Source organism: Ischnura elegans, chromosome 12 (genome assembly GCF_921293095.1).
Source record: "Ischnura elegans chromosome 12, ioIscEleg1.1, whole genome shotgun sequence".
NCBI lineage: Eukaryota > Metazoa > Arthropoda > Insecta > Odonata > Coenagrionidae > Ischnura > Ischnura elegans.
The window spans coordinates 670,344-687,258 of record NC_060257.1 but is presented as its reverse complement, the minus strand read 5'-3'; the positions used below and the strand labels follow the sequence as shown (position 1 = coordinate 687,258).

At 36.4% G+C, this 16,915-nt stretch overlaps 1 protein-coding gene and 2 long non-coding RNA genes across 3 annotated transcripts in view; 2 read left to right on the top strand and 1 right to left on the bottom strand.

The window, feature by feature from the left end:
• Positions 1–7,660: 7,660 nt before the first annotated feature.
• Positions 7,661–11,000, bottom strand: LOC124169791. Its single transcript, XR_006867233.1, has 4 exons — positions 10,986–11,000; positions 10,578–10,841; positions 10,346–10,490; positions 7,661–9,165 (listed from the first exon to the last, which is right to left on the bottom strand). It is a non-coding gene; the product is annotated as an uncharacterized LOC124169791 (long non-coding RNA).
• A 38-nt stretch (positions 11,001–11,038) lies between these two features.
• The window catches only part of LOC124169790 (HCLS1-associated protein X-1-like), a 57,637-nt gene continuing 51,760 nt past the window's right edge, over positions 11,039–16,915 (top strand). The window contains exons 1-5 of the mRNA XM_046548543.1: positions 11,039–11,137; positions 11,212–11,291; positions 11,377–11,454; positions 11,546–11,682; positions 11,795–11,927. Of these exons, the coding sequence (XP_046404499.1) occupies positions 11,117–11,137; positions 11,212–11,291; positions 11,377–11,454; positions 11,546–11,682; positions 11,795–11,927 (449 nt within the window). The 5' untranslated portion in view covers positions 11,039–11,116. The remainder of the gene's footprint in view (positions 11,138–11,211; positions 11,292–11,376; positions 11,455–11,545; positions 11,683–11,794; positions 11,928–16,915) is intronic.
• On the top strand, positions 14,931–15,474 carry LOC124169793. The gene is made up of 2 exons (XR_006867235.1): positions 14,931–15,178; positions 15,269–15,474. It is a non-coding gene; the product is annotated as an uncharacterized LOC124169793 (long non-coding RNA).

The window sequence follows — 16,915 nt, the reverse complement described above, 5'->3', positions numbered from 1 at the left end:
ATTAGTAGGTATAAGATATGTAACTAAAATAAAAATATTTTTTCTAGGAAATGATATCATTAACTAATAATGCGCTGCTATAATTTTCTTAAAATATTTGTTTCATTCACCTTTTCCATGCTTAAATGTCACAACTTGGCTTGCTCCCCCTTCTAGACTATGGCTTGCCCCCCCCCCTTAGTTATGACCCTGGGTATGTCCTTGTCTTACATCCTTCCCTTTTTGGCTTTACTTCCGACATTTCCGCGTTGTAATACCTACGTTTCAATAAAATCCATGTAGTACTTACTTCTGCCATTATCCATGACGCAAGTATTACTGCCTCAAGTGGTAACAAAATGCTTCCTGACATTATATCATTTTACAAAACTATCAAGGGGGTGTGGATTCAAATGATCAGCTTTGCTCAAATTATAATTCCTTCGTGTTTACTTGTAAAATGACCTCCTAAATCCGAATATGAACTTTGTTTTTCTCCATCACCCACCATTTTCGGGGGAGCTCCACCCCCTCCAATTTTTACCACTTTTCGGTCATTTGGAGAAATTAAAAGGATTATTTTAGCATTTAAATTTTTTCTAGGGGTTTTGAGGGGTGCAAAATTCTGAAAAAATAATATTAATGGTAAAGATGTAGATTTGAGGGGAATTAGTCTCCGTAAATTGTGTAAAAACGCATTAAAATGACCAATTTTGCCATTTTTTCGCAAATTTTCACGTATTTTAAAACATTTCCAGCTTCTATTTCACATCATCCTCCCCGAAAGATAATAATACATAACAGCAAGAAACAGCAGTATTAATAAAAATATTTTTCTGTATAGCATAGCAACAATAATTAAAATATGTAGCAATAGCTCGGCAGATTCACTTTACTACTCTGGCCCTCGCAGTGCCTCTCCCGCTCAGGCTTGGACGGTAATTCTCTTGATTTCGCAGCTAAAAAAAAGAAATGTAATACTTTCTAGTTCCACGCAGAATATAATACTGAGATTTTATATTTTCATTGGATTAAAAAAGTATTCTTTCTCCTTAATCATGGAATTCCACAAAGTATCAGCCTCTCAAATCAATTATGCATATTGAAGTTGTCATCATCTTCCCTCGGTATACCTCTTGTGATCGCAGAGTCAACTCTTTCGGTGTTCTGGACAAGGATCCTTTTTTCCAAGTAATTTAAATAGTGCAAAACAGTAAAATACTTGGTCAAACTAATGGAACATATGGCACGAAGTTACGCCTATATGGATGCCAATCTCTTACAAAAGGGTATAAAAAATCTTTTCCTGTAGGACAAGAGCGCCAACACTGAAATTAATTTTTACGTAAGATGAAGGCTTGGTTTTTTTACTGTAATTAAATGCATTGTTGATAGAAATGATGATACCATGTGACCCAGAAAAATGGAGACTGTTTATGGATTCGTCAAAGACAAGCTTTGAAGTGGTCCTGTTGGCCAATGGGTATGAGTTACCTTCTGTTCTATCTGCATACTCTGCTTTTATGAAAGATACGTCCGGAAATATCAGCAGAATCCTTGAAAATACTAATTATCGTGATTATAATTGATATGTTTGTGCTATTCTGAAAGTTGTCGCTCTACTCACGGGAGTGCAATCAGGCTTCACGAAATACTGCTGCTCCCTTAGTGAATACAACAGCCGCGCCCGAGAAATACATTGCATCTTACGGAAATGGCCTCTGCGAGAAAGCTTCACCCATGGTTGTAAAAATTTTGCTCGTGTTTCCCTGGTTCCGAAAGAAAATATTCACTTGCCACAATTGCACATCAAACTAGGACAGATGTGTGAAAGCAATCGACAAGACAGGAGCTGAATTTCAATTTTTAACTTAAAGTCTTCGTTTTAGTGAGGCTAAAACCAAAGAAGAAATTCGTGGGCCCCAATTATTGGAAACTTTTCCAAGATTCAACGTTTATGAAACAACTGAATCATAAAGAAAGTCGAGCTTGGTTTGGATTCTGAAAAGTTTTATAAATGTTTGGGTGACAAAGAAGTGATGATTATGTCGCCCATGTCGAGGAATTGCTACCAGCGTATTAGGGCATGGGGTGTAACATGTCACTAAAAATGCATTTCCTACATTCACATCTGGGAATATTTTGAATCAGTTTCAAATTAACATTGGGAACGGTTCCATGAAGATATCACCAAAGGATAGGAGATTTTCAGAGAAGTTGAATGCGGGCATGTTGGTATGTACATTAGGCCTACTGCTGGTTTATGTATGAGAAACTTCTACCTCAGTGTATAAAAGGAAATCAAATACCAAATTACTTATGTTATTTATCGTTCTTCATATTTGTTATTTTTCTCTTTGTTGATGCGCGTGTGACATTGGGGGCGCAAGCGTGGTAGCGTACCTTCTGAAAAATTGGCACACATTTTTATTATTTTTACCTTGTCGTGTTAATAAATATTTTTATCATTGCTGATACAAGCCGTTTATATATTTTTCCATCATTTTGGGATATTTCGGGCAGAGTTAGATGAAATGAGAGCTGAAATATGAAGAAAATAAGTCAAAGAAAGCGAAAAAAGGAAAGGTTGATGATTTTTAAAGTGTTTTTTTTAGTCATAAACGGAAACTAATCCTCCTAAATGTACATCCTTACCATTAATTATCATGTTTTAGAACTTTTCACCTATCAAAAGCCAAATAAGAAATATAAATTCTAAAATAATCCTTTTCAGTCCTCCAAATTATTGCAAAATTGATGAAAATTAGAGGGGGGCCTTCCCCCCAAAAATGGTGGGTGATGGAGGAAAAAGGATGTCATATTCGGATTCAGGTGGTGATTTTTATCAGAATCAGTAGGAATGGTATCAGGGCTCGAGGCTTTATCATCCTTTATAACCTGTCCAATGTAACTCATTCGGAAGCGTCTCTTGCCATTCTTCCCTTCCACCTGTCCTTCTATGAATGTTTTCATCAGGCCATCAGGTCTCATAATGTGGACAAGTAAGTTGACCCGTCTTCTGCTTAAGGTTTTTAGAAGACTAATTTTTTATCCCACTTTCTTTGCACTCATTCATTATTTACACGTTCGATCAATTTTATATTCATCATTCTTCGGTAGCAACACATTTTGAATGCTTCCACTCTTTGACTTCTCTGCTGCTATCAACGTCTAAGCCTCACTTCCTTAGAGAATCATACTCCATATGTAGCATATGATGAATTGTTTCCTTACTTCTATGTATTGTATTCTCAGATGTAAGAAGGTTCATCTTTTTGTAGTAAGCCCTCTTTGCCAGCGCTATTTTACTGACTATTTCTTTCTTGCTTCGTCCATCGTTGGTAATTCGGCTTCCCTGGTAAGAAAACGCTTTCACCTCTTCTAGCTTTTGATTTCTTAGCTTAATGTTTGTTCTAGCCTCCTCTCTTTTGCTCCGTACTAATATCATAGTCTTCCTTTTGTTGATTTTCAACTGATATCTGGCCATATTCCTTTATATATTTGTCAAAGTCTTCTTAAAATTCTTCTCTGTCTCGGCTATGACTGCTATGTCGTCAGCGAATCGTAGCATACTGTTTTCTCTCCGTTAATATTGACACCCAAAGCCTTCTCCTTCCAATCACCTAAAATTATAAGGTGTTCTTCACCTCTTACCTGTTTGATTACTGCTGTGATATCTTGATATACGCCTTAAACTTCTTCATCCTAGTAGTCCGTCGTAGGTATGTTAACATGTTCTACTACGGTATCTACCGGCTTAATCTCTAGCTTTACCATAATTATCCTTTCATTTAGCGCGGAACCTTTTTCCATGAATTTCGATCGTATGCTCCTTATCTTTTACATAATTAACGGAAGGAGGAATATTTCTCGCAGTTTTTCAAAGTAAATTAGTAAAGGCATTAGACATAATTACCTACGAAATTAAAGCGGGCCAAATGTTGGCAAAGTCGAATCCATTAGTTCGTAATCAGACATAGCTTAGTCCCAAGAAGATACATTGAATGAATTACACACAATTTGTACGTTGAAGATGGTGTTATAACATTGAAATCTAGGTCACATTAACTTTTCTTATAATCGTGGAAAATTGCTAGTGTTTCTTTCAATATGGAAAAATTCCGCTCCATTACGTTTGAATCTTCGGATTTTATTTGTAAGTTGAATTAAGTGTATGTTTTTATGAAGAGCGTTTGAAAAATTAATCATTCTACCAAACAAAGTTGTTAAGCATGGAACGGCAACTAAAAATTATCTAACGTGTAGTGGTTAGAGTTATTCGTAAAAGAGGATATTCCAGCGTCACATGCAAAAGGTTTTGTGCTCTCACTCATACAAAGTACTGCATCGAACAAGCAAATTTGTACGCAGTCACGCGCACGAGTACATAGTTAAATACACTAGTGCATAGGTAAATAAGTATGATAATCGACATGAAAAAATCATTTGACTAACCTGGGATTCGAACCCGGATATCCCCGATGGCCGGTCAAATATGCTACCACTTATACCACGAAGCCACCTTTTTCCTTGAATATGAAATTCACTGACTCTTCAATGATTCTTTTTACTTGTGTCTAAGATTCGCCTAGAAAAAAATTATTTGGTAATGTAACTGACCGGCAATCGGGAGGATCTGGATTTGAATCGCGGCTAACATAAGCGAAATGTTTTTTTTCGTGGCAAATAACAGTCTTGGTATATATGTATTCTCATTCATATTAAATAATAGTGGAGTATAAGAACTAAAATTCCCTACGCAATTAAAAAATGGGAAATATATCAAGTACAAGACCCAACTTCAATGCAGGATTCCATCCCGGAAGGGTCATACAGTGTACTGAGGGGTAGAGAAAAATTGATCGGGTAATGCTCCTGAGAAATTTTAGTTTCTTCCCAATGACTACAACCGCTCTGCGGTGATGTTAGTATCATTCTAAACTGAAGAAATTTTAATGAAATTACATTCAGTTGTCATAAATTTCTAGACGTATTATTATGCCGAAGAATTTCAAAAGTTAAATTAAATGAGTCTACCTGATCCTGCGCACTAGTATTTTACATGAAGTCTCGCATATTTATATCGCAATGTGGTCGTTTACTCTGGCACGAAATCGTAATTTTAGTTAATAATTCGGTCGATGGATGGGTAAAAATAACTAACTACCTCGTTCAGTCATTCTCACAAAAATTAGCATTGAAAAATCGCGGAAGTTGCCGCCCACTTCTGAGAAAAGTTGCATTCATCATCAGAGTTTCGGTTCATTACGACCTGTAGTGAGAACCATTCATTGAGAGAATCAATAGCTCAGAAGAGTGTAAGCAGCACGTGAATTAGGTTGTTGGTGAGAGATATAACGCGAAGTTAGTTTGCATTACTTCACTCAAGCGAAATAAATATCCCACATTCGAGTTTTATCCGTGTGTATTGTTTGTTTTCTCGTCACTCCTGCTACACAAGTAAAATTCTTGTCTTATACTTGTAAAACTGGTTTGCAGGTTCATTGGATCTCGCGTATCTAATTTTTGCATACAACAAGCATATTTACGCAAATAGTTAGATAGATAGTTAAAGATTAAATTCGGTCATCTAGACGTCGTCGCTGTATTACATCGACCAAACATCAACCCCTGCTTAGTGATACAAGGTGGTTCAAGTTCAAATTCTTTCTTTTGGGTGACTCATGTAATGATTAATAATAGTAATTTTAATAAATAAGAATATTTTTATAAGAAAATAACTTTTCGAAATTTCTCCCTCGATTGCAAGTTATCGAGAAACATATATGTCGGAAATACGAGACAAATAAACCAACGTGATACTTTTCATATCGTGTTTTGATGACATAACGGTTACTTTTGAAAATATTTAGACACGAAATGAAGATATGCACGTTATATTACCTACTCGGTGAAATATTTATTCTTGGTTAGCGTCAGCAAGAACTTAAAAGGCAATGGTGTAACCTAGAATCTAATTGATAATGTGCAGTATATTCTCTATATTCATCTTATTTTCAATGCTTGGTTACAAAAAATTAACATATTACAGTCATAGCCAATACATTATCGAGAGGTACTTACTTTAAAGCTGTTTCTCCTTCTGCAGTGTAAATAGCATCTATTGTTGCAGGTTTGTAATGACTAAAATGGTTAAAATAATTTGATAGTCTATTTCTTAGCTGCATCACGTGTTTGCAGATTTTACGTGGATGAAAATACCTGTCTAAAGATATACAAACTGTTAATAATGTAGCACACTTAAAAAGGATTTATATATTCACCATTATTCCTAGTATTTCTTTTCCACCTTCCCACAAAAGATATGCTTCCTCTTTGATTTCCTTTCACTTTCCATGCATAAGAACAGAAAACTTGAAAACTCGCGCTAGCCCCGTTTCAAACATGCCGCTCGCAACACAAGAACATAGGGCCTCGGGTAATAACTGGGCTGGGGCCCGACCACGGGTCAGACGGGCTTCTTAGGTCGAGGAAAGCATAGAGGAAAAAAAAACATGTAGGGAACGCAAGAGACGATGGAGGGGAGGTAGTGAGAGAGACTGCTGTGGGGTGAGAAGCTCTTTCACCGAGAGTGGGGGATCATACAGCAGCGCCATGGAAGAAAAGATCGTAAGCGCTTGACGTTGAGAAAACACGCTTGGGAAATTGAACTATAGCGTGGTTATTACAAATATTACATTGATGAAACGTATCTTATTTCCAAGAAGAAGGATGAATGTTCTCATTTCCCGAAAAAAAATTCAAATCGCGTTTTCTACGTGGTAGAATTACATCGAGAAAACAGGCGTTTTATTGTGTTTTTCAGCGCCAATAACTAGTTAACAAATGCTTTTCAAATATTTTTTTTTCGCTTGCCGAGAACAATAATCTTAGCTTAAACCATATCCAAAACAAGTTCTCTCCAGAGTGTATAATAAGCGAGTAAATGGCGAGCAACCTGAAGTCTGCAGAGCCGTTTTTCGCGGAGGTATAGAACACCCTTAATTCATTTTGATAATGTTTACCTAGTTATTTTGCAAAAACTAGTCATATTTTGAGCTGAAATGGATAGTTATCAATTTGTTGAGTTGTAAAAATGATTTCGAATTCCGCGGACATTTCATTCCGTTTACATTTCGCTCGCCGGCAGTGTTGTGTTTTTGCGCCGTCCTGGCAAGGAGTGTCGACTGTGTGTTAAATTCGTGGCCCGGCCGACCTAGTGCTCATACGCAGCAATAGATGGCGTTAGTTGTCACCGGGAAATTCAAATTGGCCTCACTGCCTATTCCATTTATTCCAGTAGTTTTAAAAGGGATATTTTTTTCCAAGGAGTCTTGGTTTATTACAACTCAAATTAACACCAACATATCAAATATGTAAAAGTGATAATTTTAATTGCAATAGACCAAACCTCCCTAGAAAAAAACATTCCCTGAAATTAAAGGACTAATTATACAACTGGACTTCATAATATACTTATTTATTGTTTGAAGCATCTTGAAACTCGAACATCTCACCCTAATAGGAATTTATTCACTAAGAATTACTGATCATTATGTAGAATCAAATATTTACCAAAATAATCTCTGGGTACTGCGAAGCTTAGAGATTATTAGTGAAATTGCTGCAATAAATCACGGGTTGCACGCTTTGGTATACTGGGAGATAGAAAATAAAAAAATTGCACTTCCTAATAAAGATTTAATTAACGAAATAATGAGCAGTAAACACAGCAAAATCAATACAATTGCAGTCAAACACAGCAGATGTCAACATTAATCCATGATGATTAAAAATACATCACACATTCCAATAAAATACATTTTACTGTACATTGCTTAGAGGAATAAAAGCCACTAATTTTCTCCATAGTGATGATCCTTGATATTTACTCCAACAAAGAAACCCTGAAAGAAATTACCAACATTAATGAATCTGCATTAAAAAAAGGCAAGTGTGCCACCATCCTTATTAAAAAATTATAATAATAACAACGTTTAATGTCCTGCAGGTTAACATGAATAACATAGGGCATAATCATAGAAAAAATACATACAAAAGAAGAAACAAGCAGTAAAATGCAGATTACAAAAAAGTTATCATTCAAAATCTCAACGACGCTGTAGTAGCATTTATGGATATGCAGATGCTTTAATTTATTTTTAAAGATATTTTGGCAGGCTAAATGTTTAATTGAATTAGGAATCTTATTGACAGTCATTGAGGCCGAATTGAGGACCTTTCTTGCTTATGTTCAGTGGCTGATTAGCCAGATGAACATTTTCTTTACCACATTTCACATGGCTATGTATAGCAGAATTAGGCATCAGCATATGTTGATTACGACAGACAAACGTAAAAAAAATCATGACAATATAATAAGTACATGGCAGAGTGAGTGTCCTTATTGAAACCCTTAACAATGATTTAACAGCCACCTTTCACATAGAAATTGCTCCATCTCTAGCTACACTAGCATAACTCTCTAGCTACACTAGCATTTCCCCAGAGGAAAATTTTGTAGTCTAAATAGGAATGAATTTGTGCATAGTTGATAAGACCTAGTCTGTGTGGAGGTAGTTGGGGCAAGTAAGTTTCCCAATCAAGTGGATACCAGTAGTAATTTCATTATTCTTGTAATATGTAGTCACCAATGAAGATTCACATTAAGATATTATCTAAGATATTTGGTACTGTCACAGTGTAAAAAGTATTCCTGTATGATAATTCCCATATGCCTGTAAATATACGTAAAGGGCCCAAAACTCTGTCAATATTATCATAAAAAATTAAACTGGGCACAGACAGTGTACTTCACGTTGTGTCTCTGATCCATCTTGAGGCAACAAATAATTAAAAATATACTGAAACAAAAAATGTAGGTGAGAGACATTTTGAACAAGCCAATGGCCTCATGAAGGTGATACACATTAAATTATTATGGCCACCAGAGATTTAAATACTGCATAAATATCACTACATACTAAAATGCACTCAAGATGCAGCAGAGTTTTAAAAGAGTCATTTAAATTCCCGTGTGGTATAGGGCCACAAGAGATATAAAATCTAAATGTAAGCAAAAATAAAATAATAATTACATGACCTTTAGTTAAACAGCAACACACTTCCACCATCCTTGTGAGGAGAATTCTAACACGAGGTCACCAAAATGCATCGAACAGCTAGCTGCAAAAAATGTGAAAGGCAACTGTAATTTGATGATAATGGCCAAAATGAAAGCATTGAATGCATATGTAATAGCAATTTGCTGATTATTCTGTTATGAAATGCAACCTTTCATAGAATACCATGGACATAATTTGCTTAGAAAAAATACTGGCAGAGCTAAATGATTAATTATGAATTTCATGCACAATATAAATTTGCATCGATGTGGATGAGTAGATACAAAGTTACTTGTGATATGCAAGAGCTTTCACCTTCTTTACCATGTGATGTAGAAGCAACCATATTCACACCAGAGGAAATTTTAACAATGGATTTATAAGAGGCAACAGAAAAAACAGAGATGGCACGGCATTAAAATTTGATTGAGGGTTTCATTTGTAAATTACTCTCTGAAAAAATGTCTTCCACAAATAATGAAGTTATTATTTAGCTTAGCAAAATCTTGTAAGAACAAATTAGGGTTGCCACATAATTCTCACCACTTCTTCTGATGTCACATAGAAAGCCATGTACAAAACAAAACGGTATTCTGAATACGAAATACAAGTCAGTCCATATCAATGCCACCACAAAATTAGTCTCTGACCCGCACAAACTTGGGTATGCTGTAACTTGGTCCTTGACATATCTTTATTATTTAAATAGAGAGGGCAAAAAATTATTTTTAAAGAGCTATCAGCATTTATGGTATAACATGGTTTCTGAAGATTGCCAAATCAATGCAATACAAATAAGATAAGTCATGCAGAATATCGGCATAAAAACAATAGTCCTGGCAATTCGCTGTACACGAAATTGCCAACAAATTAGCATAATACATACAAATCAGCACAATGAAAATGATATCCTTAACGTCGGTGTTAATTAACCGTCATGATCACTTACACAGAATGCAGTTGTACTGAGACCGTCACCTAATATAGCTCTCAAGTTTTTAATACCGGAAATTTTATCTCTATTTTCAAGGCTTTATACATTATCATTTCATTGGTAAATAAACTCAAACTGACAACTCAATTAACTATAACACAGTGACCATTAATCACATACCGCATTAGGTAATCAATTACATCCAACAGCAAAAGAAAACACACATCTACGTACAATCGCGCAAGGTAAAACATTTCAGACAATATTTTTATCCAGAAATTGAGCACTACATACATCAAATACTTACACGACATAAATGACCGCGTACACGGCGTTTACAGCCACTTTCATAGCCTGTGTAGCCGTCTGAGTAGTATGAGCAGTCAAACCGCACAAACAACATAGCCATTTCCTTCAAGGTAGATATCCTCGGATTACAATGTTGAGTATCCCTTAAAGAAATAATGGCAACATTAGCAACAAAAACCCCATAACATGACAGATCAAATGAATGTTTGACAAAATCAACAAAACATTACCTGGTGAGTGGTCACGGAAATCGGAATATTTCACTGCATTTTCATTGACAGCCACTGACAACACATTTGCTACGTAATATCAAGCGTTATCTCACTTTAAATTTAGCTTGAAGCACATTTTCAACACTTTTAGCCTTTAAAAAAGCAATGAGGCACGACAGATTTCAAACCGCAAGCAACGGAAAACTTGGAATCAAAGATCATATATTTCAGAAAGGAACCATGGAATCGATGCGCATTCCCGTCGTTCCTTGTTTACCGCACCTATAAAAAACGATATAGTAACTTTAATTCTTCATTTTATGCAATATTATTCACCAGTACGTCTTAAAATAAAACAATAAAGAGATATTACTGTATTTCACAATTCAAAATTCAATAATCAAATTTAAATACAGCTTACCGCACCTATAGAGGGTATCCAGTCCGAGGGAACCAGTTTGCCCTATCCTCTTGGACAGCTATGGTCCTGGCAAGGGCCTTGGTCCTGGCCACGGTTTTATTAGAATTTGCGCCGTACTCCCAATACCGTTGTGGTAATGATTTGGGTGTCTTGCCAAGTACGTAGAAAAAGGCGGTGTAAATTGTTTAAAGTTATATAATTCGAAGCACTAACTGCTAATCACTCCTAAAGTGTCGCAGGATGAGCCTCTACGAATTCATCAGAAGTGTTTTCGGATTTCCCAGACCTCAGGTTCCAGCTGATCCATCTACGTATGTGTAGTTTGTATCTAGATCCTCTTGTGAAGCGGTTTTGCCGTCGGTCAATTTATTGGTACATTATTTATATTTTTCACAGTTCTCATCCTAGCAGAGGAAATGAGTTCAAGAAACCTGTATGGATTGATGAATATGTTGAAGAGGATGACGACATACTGTAAGTATATTGAATTATTCATTCGTGTGTTTGTATAAATGATTTTGGATTTTCCGCCAACTAATGCTTTCTGCTTCGTTAAATGGCCTAGAAGTCAACAGCAGAGTACTGCTATGTTTCCTGTATTATCAGATCCTTTGGAAATCCACCGTTACTTCGAGCAACAGATGGAATATATGCAGCAAATGATAAGAAATTTCTCTGGATTTCCTCATACTTCAATTTTTGGTAAATAACGTCAATTTACGCTTATACTATAGGTAAAATATGCTTTCATCCATTTTACTGTAGTGATCTGCAGTTTTAAACATTATTTGCGAAATTTATCAATATCTTTCAGATGATAAAAACACTGATGTTTTTGGTGCAATAGCGCCTACCGAGCCTGGCTCCCGAAGTCTGCGAGATGAGTATCTTAAGGAGCCTGATGGTGCCCTTCCCTGCCCACGCAAGGATACAGATTTGGACCATAAGTAAGCTTATTTTTCTCTTTCCGTCTTTATTATCACAAATGGCATTTCATATCTACTTGTATTTAGATAGTGTTTTGGTTGAATGTCTGAAGTCAAATAATATTGAGATTGCTTTTTAATGCTTCAGTATTATTATAATTAACTTATTGGCTGTTGCATTTTTGCTTTTGGGTTACCTCACGAATCAAGTGAAAGACCAATACTTGAATCGCGAAGGAAGAACGTTTTTTAAATTTTGATGTTTGGACAATATTCGTATAGTCTAACTGTAAACAGAAAACTTTGTGGCAATCAATTAGAGCTGAAATATAAACAGATATATTGTCAGGAATGCGTCGTGTTCGGTCTAATTCTATTTAAATCTCGTGCATGTCATCTAATTGGGTGCTTTCCAATCACCTTGCGCAGATTAGCTCACATCGCAACAGATTGAAACACATTAGCGCACAAAGAAACAGACGATTGGAACGCATCTGCGCTGATGTGTTTACAAATGGTGGACCGATCGGCGGCAAAAGTTGAATGTTCAAATGACCTGTAGCTTTTGAACTGACCTTCGCCACATGATCAATCAAGAAGGATGATAAATGTTCGTCTATATCATTTTGTATTTATATAAGCACTAGTTAGTATTAATTGAAATAAAATACTATGGAACTATCGCTACTTAATAATTACCTCTCCCGAACCGCTACTGTGCCGGCGCAGTTATACCAGTTATGCTTCATTTCGCATTTCTGGATTGAGATACACATACAATAATAATTAATAATCCATATCACGCAGGTAAAGCCGTAAAAAATGTTAACACTGCATTATAAATCTGCCGATTCTATAGTTATTTTGCGGTACCGAATTACAATTAATGGAATAGAATTAACGCCACATGAACGTTAAAGGAAATTTGGTATATAATACGTCCGCTATCCATGTAAGCTAATGAAATAAATCTGCTTAGAATCTAAGCAATATAACATTTTAGTTTAATAGCTTACATTCTCCATTTCTAATTTTTTTGATAAGGACAATTTCTCTAGAAAATCGACTAGCCTCCTCTTGCTATCGTCCTTTGCTCATGTTATATCAATCATTACGTTTGACGAAGATAATATTATATTTCCCAAATTACGAGCTTAATTAAACTTATGTAAGACATATAAGTACAGATCAAATTATAGTTTATTATTCTCAAATGATCATCATACTTATCTTTGAGACGGTGGAATTCATTTTCCGTCAGCAATATATTTTCCCGCCATCATTAGTTTTGTCTGCTAGCGCAGACGAACAACGGTGCAGGATGTGTTCCCATCTGTTTAGCGCAGATGACGTCACAGGTGCGATTGGAACACGCTCTGAGCTAAACAGTTTCAAACAGATCAGCGCAGATACGTGATTGGAAAGCACCCATTGTTGAAGCTATCGAGACATCTTCGGGCCCAGAAAGTATAAGTAAAAGTTTGTTTTCTAGACTATTGGATATTTGGATCCGAGGTATCTGATCCGACCATACCTAATAGAAATCATAACAATTTTACATATTCACTAGGCGTTTGAGTAAAGAAAGTACGGTAGGGCATAAAAGTAATGAATAAGAAAGCATGAGTGATGCTGTGGTCCACTCCGGTTACTGCGAATACGCCGCTGGGGCAGAAGACAGTCAGATGCAGCGGCAGACGAAAAGGTATTTGTCACCCACGTTGACTACTATAGTGGTTGACTGCTACGTATCCAAAAGTTTTCTGAACTTACTGGCCTCGACACCTCTGTAACCGAAACTGCTTGACTCAACCTTCGTAATACTACTCGAAACACACGAGTCAAATACCAACGACTCGAATTTTCGAGTACTCGCACATCCCTAAAATTTATATATTATTTCATGTATCTTGGCTCCAAAGTAATGAGGAATTAATATTAATGAAAGCATAGCAGTTCCTGTTTCCCACAGTTGCGAGCACTGACACGAGGGTCCATCACATATACCATTATTGCGTGCCGCGATGTTTGACGAGCTCAGCGAAATGATAGTACCCCATTATAACCCGAAAGTCATGCTTATCACCTTGTTATCACCTAGATACAGCTGAGAGCTTGGAGAGGATTAGAAAATCAGTAGTCTGAGAAAGATTATATACACCTTGCTACCACGGACATCGTGAGAGATAGCTCCAGGCTGGAGGGTCATATTCACTACCTGCGTCGTAATTAGGCAATTAATACAAGTTGCCTAAGGTATTTCTTGTTGTTTTATTATAAAGTGGCCATTAACCAATACTCCCATCAAAAAAATGAAGAGAAAATCCTTTCCAAACCATGAACTTCAACACCCAAGATGGACTAGCTCCAAATTCAGTCGGCAGAATTCCCAAAGTGGGAGATAATCCTTTTGCTTTCACTTGAATAATTTAGCTAGAAACTGGTAGTCTTAAAGCCCGCAGAGATATAATAAAGTCACTAAGATTTGTTTCCAATTCTTCGTACCTTCCTTGTTGAGGTCCAGAAAATGCCTTCCTTGTTGCTACACACTAGGAAATCTTAATCTAATCTTGTCTTCCGAACATTACATTTGGAAACACCAAATACTCTTCCAGCTGCGGAATTGGAATTTTTCTCTGCCAATAATCTAACTTTTCTTTAGAAAGCAGAAGTGTAGTGACTTCTTTTCTCTGCCATCGTAATGCTCTGAAAGGCACGGGATCACAACTGAATCGATCTCTCTGATCAGAGGCAAATCATATTGCCTTCTTACCCTTGCTCTGAGAAAAATGCAACGATTTTGTAGAATTTTATTCTGTAATGGCATTGAGGCTTTAACTTTAGAATTTAGGTAAATTGTAACCAGTCACACGAACATTTTGTGAGCTGATAAGTTTTAATTTAAACGGAGCCAAACCCAGGGTAAAGGAGGAAAACTCGGAGATTGCACGGAATCATTGCCTGCCGCCAAAAAATAGGAAATGTTTTTTTATATGCAAAATTAAATAAGCTAAATTACTGTTCAGCCGTTTTTAACGCTGGTTTCTCACATTACAGCTATCAGGTGGCGAACTGAGGTATCCAAATTTTTTTCCTACCTAGATTATGCAACCCAAAAGAAGTCGAGAATTTTGCATCTGATTGTACTACGAACCCTTGTTTCTGCTGGAGTTGGGAGGGGAAATAACCTCGTCTCAGATTTGTGCAAATACAGTTCATTGCTTGACCTTTGACAGCTCAGCTTAATGCTTTCTGGTGCTGACACACTCACGGTTTGTACTTTTGTAGTTTTTCGTTTTGGATAAGGTTCTTTTTTTTAGAATATTAGCTATTAATGGTCATTACCAAAATGTTGTTTTCAGAAATAAATGACTCCTGGGTAAATTACATTATTTATTCCTTCAGAATAACTGAAACTATGATGCAAAACATGAGCAAATATGAAGTTGCTGCGATTGTAGATAAGACTGACTTTGCCACCTGGAGCCGGCTGGAATTATTGAAATACTTCTTATGTTGAATATTTATATGTACCTTCAAATGCTAGTTAAATTAACATGACATGTAATTTTGATATAATTCTTTTTCTCGCTGGTTATTATTCTTGTCTTTGTGGAGTTTTTCCCTCACCTGGAGGGTGTTTCAGAGTCTCCCTTTCCGAGCGGATCGGGAGACTTGACGCGGATTCTACGTCACTTACTATCAGTGAGGCAATCAGTGCGTTTCAGACTTGCTTCCCATTGACTCAAGGACAGCTTTGCTATAGGATAGAAGTCGAAGAGGCTAGTGGTGCCGTAAAGTCATTCCGGTTGCAAATGGTGATATGTTATAATGCTGTTTTTTAATAATTATTTGGCTCTTATAAAATAATACCACTTTATTTCATGAGTGCTGATATATGTGGATGTTCTGATAGAGTAATATGGGTGTAATTGACTTTAATTCTCGTGTAAATTAGACAATAAATGTGCAGACTGTATCATTCATGGCGCAAGTTCGTTTGCATGTTATTTTGATGAGTAATTTGGCAAAAAGAATGTGAAACAAGTTGGAATGCATGGTGTAATGACTTACAAATATGTAGGTAGCATAATGCATTGGAAACGTCTCTGTGGGTTTGGAAGTATAACAATTTGTCTAGTTTGATATGCTTGTGTGTGTGACTTGGCATTGTCGTTACATCAAAATTGGACGTGGTTATGTACCTAATACAATTGATTCCATAGTGTACATCCTAAATACAGTAAAACCTCTATGTGGTAAACCTCTTTACATCTTAAACCTCCATACTTCGTACCAACCCTCTGGTCCCGTCAGATTTGCATGTAAATTTATAGGCAAACCTCTATGTAGTGAACCTCTTTATCTCGTAAAACCTCCATATATCGTACCAACAAGACACCCCGAGATGGCCTAACTACCTCCGCAAATCGTACCGAGACAACTAGAGACCATTAATGCAGCCGCGATTACCTACATGGAATGACATTTTCAGCGATAAATGTTTCACGCTTATTTTTTTCTTATACACCTTAAGTAATTTTCTCGTTAACCTTTAGTTAGGGCATCCAACTATCCTAATCATATTAAGTGACGGTAAATGAAGACAGAACACATCGTTTTCTCTCGAATCATGGTCAAAATCGCGCGATACCACTCGCTTTCCTTTAATTAAGGCTTTATTTTCTTGTAAGTGCCTACATACTATGTTCAGTTAATAAAAGAGGCGACCAGCGCAGCCTATAATCACTTGCTGACGGAAATATTTCAACTAACTTCACTTCCATTCATGGAGACAGAATTACTCGACCGCATTGCTACTTCCGCTTCTAAAATGAAAATATTTCAAGAATTTTCCGCGACTTGAAATAAATCAAATACAGTTTCGCAATTATTTTATTCCCATATTTCCCGGTGTAGCACTTTCTTGCTACCGCCTTGGTAATTTTTTCGATGCTTTCGTGAACGATCGTAGTTTAAAATTTATTGCGCATAGCGACAGTCATATG